Here is an 8180-nt window from a genome sequence, read left to right on the forward strand (position 1 = left end):
ATTGCAGTCAGTCAGGTCTCCTATTTTTGCTATTTTCACCAAAACTCCTAACTCCTATTCATTAGGTTTTGCCTCTCCATGCCACATTCTACAAAATAATCATGTATATAGCCAGGGAGTCACTTCATTTTCGGCCGGCAGTTATTACGGTGTATTCTGGGGTATGTATCTCTTTAGTTTTTTGTTTAGGATAGCTTCGACTTCAAACACACTAAATTCATTCATGGGCACATCAAGGACTTCATCAGCTTCTGGTATATCAATCAAATTATTCCCTTCCTATCTTCTATTTATAACCTCTCTGAAGTGTTCCATCCAACACTGTCTTTCTTCATCTTCTGTTGCTATAACAGATCCATCTTTCTTTTTGATGGGTATATGCTTCTTCTTCTGTGCCTCAGCCGAGTTTTCATTAATAATTCTACGACCAATTCTTACACCATAGCCACTTCCTGAATGCATATCATAGTCAGCCTCATCTGCTTTACTGTCTAAATATTCTCTCCAGTCATTCCTGGCTTTTCTTTTGATCTCATTATCAATACTGGAAAACTTACCACGCTCTACCTTGTAATTTGCATTACTTCTTCAAAACCTTTCAACATGGAATATCTGTCTTTGTCTCCTTTTTCTAGTATCCCAAGTATCATTTGATATCCATGGCTTTCTCCTTGTAACTGTGTGTTCCAAGACTTCACTACCAACTGCCTGATATATTATTAATATAACACCATTCTTCATTAATTGTCCGTTCTTCGTCTCTTAAAGTCTCTAAGACTGCAAATCGATTCCTACATTCAATTGCAAATGTTTCTGTGTGCTCTCATTCTAAAAGTTTAGTTGTATCAAACCTACGTAGTCTATCTATATTTATGTTGGGTGCTTTCAGTTTTAATTTCAGTGTGGCAATGAGTTGGTGATCACTACCAATATCTGCACCTCTATAGCTTCCTACATTTCTCAGAGTCCTCCTTCTCTCTTTGTTAATGGCAATGTGATCTATCTGATTTATGTAATTGCCACATGGTGAAGTCCATGTATACTTGTGGATGTTCTTGTGTTGAAAAAGATTACCTCCAACGACAAGATTGTCTGCTGAACAGAAACTTATGCAATGTGTTCCATTTTCATTTGTAACTTCGCCAAGACCCTCGACATCTGTCACATTCCCCATCCCTTGATTATTTCTTCCAACTTCAGCATTGAAGTCGCCAATCACAATTTTCATATCTCTCTCACGGATCTCATCTACTACTCTCTGCAGTTCTTCATGGTATTCATCTTTCCTTTCTTCAGGGGAATCATTTGATGGGGAATAGCAAACTATAATATTCATGCTGTACTGCTTTGATTTGAACTTTGCTAATAACAATCTATTTACAGATCTCCACACGGTTATTACCTTTTCTGCTCTTAACGTTATCATCATTCCTACCCCATCTCTTCCAACTCCATCTGATCTTCCTGAATAGATATATATATATATATATATATATATATATTGCTTTGGTCTAAAGTTTCCTTACCAATCCCTTTACAATATGTTTCACTTAGGGCCAAGATATCCAAACTATATTTCATAAATCCACTCTCCACTTGCTGTAACATCCCAATCTGATTCATTATTCTAAAATTCCAATTACCTACTTAAATTTTTCTTTAGTATTTATAAACCGGGAGATTCTTAGCACCCTGATACACCCGGGACTGGGAGCCATTCTGTCATCTTCTCTTTCTGTGACTGACTAAATCCATAGAGGATTCACTGGCTAGATACATCAAAGGATAGCCAGTTCCTCGTGATGCACAGTGCATATCTAACTAAGGCAAGTGACCCCTGCCGGTCCATACTAATTCTAATAAGATCAACCACCAGGCATCAGGAATAAAAGCTGAAGAGACACTGTGTCTATTGCCTTAAATCCAATTTGTCACTCTACTGCCAGTGACTTCATTGAGATGTAGAGGGGCAATTCCTTCTCACCCCAAGCTCTCATTATTCCCCAAAGATATACCGCCTAGTATGGTTGAATAGTCATTAGTTGTTAGATTTCTGACTTCTTCTTCTTCTTTGTTTGCATATTTTCCTACTTTTATGTGGGGTCGATGTTTCTGGCCAGCGTTCTCCATCAACCTCTGTCCCACACTTCATCACCGGTTAATCCCTTTCACCGAAGGTCATCCTTGATACAGTCCATCCACCTTCGTTTTGGTCTCCCTCTCCTTCTCGTTCCCTGTACCTCCATTTCCATCACTCTCCTCCCAATATACTGCTCATCTCTTCTCATGACATGACCATACCACCTCAGTCTACTTTCTTGGATCTTATCTGATAGTTTTCTAACTCCTGTCGTACCCCTAATTACCTCATTGCGTATCTTATCTCTTCTTGTCACCTCACACATCCATCTCAACATTCTCATCTCTGCCACAACCAGCTTTTCTCTTCTGTCTTCTTTATTGCCCACGTCTCCGCTCCATACATCGTTGCCGGTCTTACAACTGCCCTGTGTACTTTACCTTTCAATTTAACCCCTATTTTCCTGTCGCATAGTACTCCACACACTTTTTTTCCAATTCTTCCATCCTGCTTGTATTCTGTGGTTTATTTCTGCCCCCAAATCACCATCCTCTGCAACTGCTGATCCTTAATACTTGAAATTTTCAACTCTTTCTGACATGACATGATTTTTTTTTTTCATACTGTAACCTTAGTTTCACGTAATCGATATTTGATAAGAATTATTTAAAATATATCTTTCAAGGGTTACTGATTTTCCCACCAGGTATACAAATAGAACAGAAGGTGTAGAAACCAAATCCAAAACCATTGAGATGTAGCAAAAGACAATATGTAAATTCCACAGGGCAACAGGTAATGTGGAAGCCATTCTCTAAAGTAGCACGGATGCTGTGGAAGTCTGCCTATGCTTTTCCACATATGATGTAAAAACCAACCATTATATGCTAAAAAAAAATGTTGTAGACGTTAGAAGCCTTATTTCCATAGATGTTATGGGACAGTTTTCGGATTCAAACAAGTCTAGTGGAAACCAGACTGTATGGACATACATTATGTGGAAGTCTCCCACTGTACTGTTTAAGTCCCCTTTTGTATTCTCATAGATGATGTGGAAGTCCCTGTCTGTATTCACAAAGACGGTGTAAAAGTCCCCTTCGGTATTCTCAGAGGTAATGTATTAGTCCCCTTTTACATTCTTACCGATGAAGAAGCGGTCCCCTTTTGTATTCTCACAGCTGATGTACTCTAGATGCCTTCTTCTGTATCCTCTGCATTATTGTATAAGTCCCCTTTTGTATTCTCACAGATGATGTACTGTAGAAGTCCTCTTCTGTATCCTTGCGGTTATGGTACAAGTCCCCTTTTGTTTTCTCACCGATGAAGAAGCAGACCCCTTCTGTATTTTCATAGATGTAGGAGTCCCCTTCTGTATTCTCATAGATGATGTAGAAGTCCCTTTTTTGTATTCTCCCTGATGGTATGGAAGATAATGAATCCCATATTTTTAAAGATACTGTGAAACCTAGCATAACTAATTCCACAGATGTTGTTAAACCATTCTATGTATATCCACAGAGGTTTGCCTATGTTCTCAACAGTGATGTAGAAGCCAGCCTCCACACGGCCAAAAATCGTATGAAAGCTGACACCTGCATACCCACGGATACCATAGAAGTTGGTCTGTACATCTTCAGAGATACTGTGGAAGCCAATGTCTGTATACTAAAAGATGATGTAAAAGCCACCATTCCCTCCTCACTTATGATGAGAAAATCCGCCTGTGTTTTAATAGATGGTATAGCAATCTACATTTTGACAGATACTGAAGAAGCTAGTATCTATATCCCCACAGATGCCATGGGAGACAGCCTTTGTTTTCTCACAGATAATGGAGAATCCAGCATCCATATTGCCATAGATACTGTGGAAGGCAGCCTCATTTTTCTAGCAAATGAAGTGGAAGCCAACTTCTACATTCCCACATACGGTACAGAAGCAAGGTTCCACATTTTCACATCTAATGTTGATGTCAGCCTCTGTGTTGCTAACGAAGATATGCAAACCACCTTCTCATTCCCCACATATACTATTGAAGTCTGCCTTATATTCCCTCAGATGATTTGGAAGTCATACATAACCCTTCTGCAGATAATGCAAAAACCAGTCTGCATTTCTACATATGATCTGAAGACAAGCCTCTGTACTCCAATGATTACAGTAGTTTGCAAACTGCTTCATTGTTACAGAATTCTACTGGTGAATGTTTATAGTATAAGGTTCACAGTAAATCTTATAGATTCCTTCAACTTTTCGCTGCATTTTTCTTTCCTTGGGAAACGTTTCCAAACCTGGTTATGAGTATATTTCTTAACAATTGCTTTTCCTATACATTTTGTGCCGGCGATAACTAGTCTTTGGATGAGGATAATAAACCATTCTTAATAGGTTCTAATCTGTTACCGAGTAAGGATTTATAGTTTTTGCCCAGCTCTTCATACTTCGGATATCCACGTGCAATACGAAAATTCGTACTTAATCATTCTGATACGAAAACCTCTTCAATCATTTTAATCTCTCAGTAAAATAGCCACACGTAGAATGCTTACTTTACTAACAGGCAGGTCCTTATGTATGTATGTATGTATGTATGTATGTATACACACACACACACACACACATATATATATATATATATATATATATTTATATATATACAGTATATACACACACATATATATATATATACTGTATATATATATACATATATATATATATATATATATATTTATATATATATATATATATATATGTATATATATATATATATATATACAGTATATTTAAATAGTCCTTTTTCAGGCTGTTGCTTCTCATAAAAAGAATGACAGTAGTCATTATACCCATATATATATATATATATATATAGTATATGCAGTACATATATAAATAGATAGATAGATAGATAGATACATACATACATACATATATATATATATATATATATATTTATATATATCTTTATATATATTTATATATAAATATATAATAAAGTATATATATACATACATATATATATATATATATATACATATATATATGTATATATGCATATATATATATATATATTTAAATATATATGCATATATATATATATATACATATATATATATATATATATATGTATATACACACATACATATATATATATATATATATTTATATATATATATATATATATAGGCTACTATATATATTAGTTATATATATATATATATATATATGTATATATATATATATATATATACATATATATATATATATATATACATATATAAATATATGTGTGTACGTGTGTGTGTATTCTTCGGCAACAAAATGTGGTAAAAAGAAAATAACAACAGATCTATAATGTAAAATACTTCTACATAAAAATGTCATGTTTGTCCTCTGGACGTATTAACTTCTGCAATAACAATGTCATTGCACTCATAAACAGAATTTAATGAAATGAAAAATTGTTTTAAACAGAAGCTAAAGAAAAAGCTAATAATCTGTGTTACAATAAATTCTTTCATAAAAGTTTGCAATTTCCAATATAAACAATTAGGGCAAACCAGGTTATTACTCAGCTATTCGCCTCCCTTCATTTAATAAAATCATTCAACTTTCACTGCTGTTCTGTTCCCAATCTTTTCTGTCACTCCTCTGGAGAGCAGGCTTTTGATTACCAACCCTTTGAAGAAAAAAAAAAGAAAAAAAATGCAGAGAGAGGAAAAACCACTGGGCTGCATCTATTGAAAAACAAGGTTGTTATGGTTCCTCTGGAAAAAAAATCGGTCTTTTTAATCTTTAAAGAAAACGCCCTGATATTTATGTAGCCTCTATTAGGTTGAGGGACACATTCTGGCCCTTTGATGAGAGCATATCAAGCGTGGATTTTACAACCAAATATTTTCTATCAATTTGCGAGGTTAATCGCTTGTATATAGTAAATTAATTTGAGAGTTTATTCAGCTGTATAGAGTGAAGAATAAGATGTTAGATGAGGTTGGTTGGTTGTGTTATGTAAAGAAAACTATTCTATTAACTACAGTTTTTGTGATAAACTGAAGCAGAAAGAAATGTACAAAAGAGCGAGAATAGAGGATATCTTTCATATGAGAGAGAGAGAGAGAGAGAAAGAGAGAGAGAGAGAGAGAGAGAGAGAGAGAGAGAGAGAGACATAGAGAGAGAGAGAGAGAGAGAGAGAGAGAGAGAGAGAGAGATTTCGTTTTTTTTTCAGACAGGTTGCTATCATAAATCAAATAAATCTATTCGAATTATATATCAATTTCATGGCTCAGGAGCAATAAGAAAAACTACTTTTTACCTGACCTAATTTCCTCAGATATTATAAAAAAAGGCAGGGAGGTTCACATTAATAAAAACACACTTATATATATATATATATATATATGTGTGTGTGTATATATATATATATATATATAAATATGAATAATATATATAAACATATATACATACACACACACAAATATATATATACACACACACACACACACACATATATATATATATATATATATGCATACATTTATATAATAGAACAATACAGTAATTCCCTTGAAATTTCCATTGTAAAACGTCAAAGACCCAGAATCGATTGAGGTAATATAAAAGTATTCATACCCACTCACGTGCACGTGCACAAACATATATGCACCACAAATACAATTACACATTTATACACATACAAGAGAGAGAGAGAGAGAGAGAGGAGAGAGAGAGAGAGAGAGAGAGAGGGGGGGGGTGGTGGTTTGTATTTATTAATGGGAAATCCTTTTTACCTCTTTTTATATAGTCATGCAGGGAATCTTATCTGAGGTTCCGCAACTTACAGTAGGTATGCTTTAATTTTATAATTTTTCATCGAAAACAAACTTGTAATATTTATTTTTTCAAGCTCATTATACAGGAAAATTACACTATATTACCCTTTGCATTCTCACTCAAATTGTAATGTGGTATTTATATTTTTTTTCTCGGAAACTTCAAAAGCAATTTGATACAAAAAGTTATGAACGTGGCATATATCGACAAAAAAAAAAAAAAAAAAAACACCAGCATTTCTTATATTCAGCTACTCTCGGCAGAATCTAAATCACCTTCCTTTCAAATTCAGCAAAGCGAAGATAAAGATATATTTTATTTTTTCCTCTCAATGACTCGCCAAGAGATATCTTACTAATTTCTGAGGTTTTGGTAGATAAAAAAAAATGGGAAAACTTATGAAAGGAGTAGTTAACCGATTACCCAATCTGGGTTGTTGCCAAAATGTGAAAAAAAAAAATAATTTTCGATTTTTTATTAATGTTTTAACGAATATTATTCCTATTTTGTATGTAATCTAAATATTAAAACCAATATATAAAAGGTTTTATCATTGGTGGAGAGGTGACTGAATGAAGAGTATCATTATCTATGCTTTAATGAAGGTAATACTCTAATAATTAATTTTACGGAAATTGTGAAATATTTATCTACCAATGCTTACCTGGCTATAGTTAATTAATATATACGCGTTTATGTATATGGGTAAACATGTTTGAAGTCATATAAAATAGAACTAAGCATAAATGAACCAAAATGTTCACGCGTAATTTTCTTATACATTTTTTTTCTTTCTTTCAATCGTTTAGCATTATTTTAACAGCAGCTTATAAAAGCTTTGTCTTTTCGCTGATATTACTTCAGAGGTTATATTGATTATAAAATGAGTTTATGCAAGGGACAATGAAAAGCATATATAGTAGATAACACCATTGTGAATCAGAACATCAAACGGATAGTAGAGCCAGACTGACAGTCAAATGTCCATCTGGAGGTAATTGAATCCAGATGGTCTTTGCCAAAACCAAACACACTCTTTCAATCCAAATTAGATTAGTGTAAAATTGACTTAATTCACACATATATATAGTAGCTCTGTGAACTCTCTATCATTATATCTATCTATCTATCAATATATATATATATATATATATATATATATATATATATTATTTACATATAGTATTGTTTATATTATTCTACATAAAAAAAAAAATTGCACCGTCGCTTCTTCGCTATCGAGATTAAGATATTAGAAAAAAAAAAAAAA

The 8180-nt window shown here is 33.5% G+C and overlaps 1 protein-coding gene across 1 annotated transcript; it reads right to left on the minus strand.

Annotated features, from left to right (window-relative positions):
- Window positions 1–279: 279 nt before the first annotated feature.
- LOC137649255 (craniofacial development protein 2-like) lies at window positions 280–1336 on the minus strand. Its single transcript, XM_068382241.1, has 2 exons — window positions 1075–1336; window positions 280–452 (listed from the first exon to the last, which is right to left on the minus strand). Exons 1-2 carry the CDS (start codon window positions 1334–1336, stop codon window positions 280–282), a joined length of 435 nt encoding a protein of 144 aa, XP_068238342.1.
- Between the last annotated feature and the right edge of the window lie 6844 nt (window positions 1337–8180).

Source organism: Palaemon carinicauda, chromosome 11 (assembly GCF_036898095.1).
Source record: "Palaemon carinicauda isolate YSFRI2023 chromosome 11, ASM3689809v2, whole genome shotgun sequence".
Taxonomy (NCBI): Eukaryota; Metazoa; Arthropoda; class Malacostraca; order Decapoda; family Palaemonidae; genus Palaemon; species Palaemon carinicauda.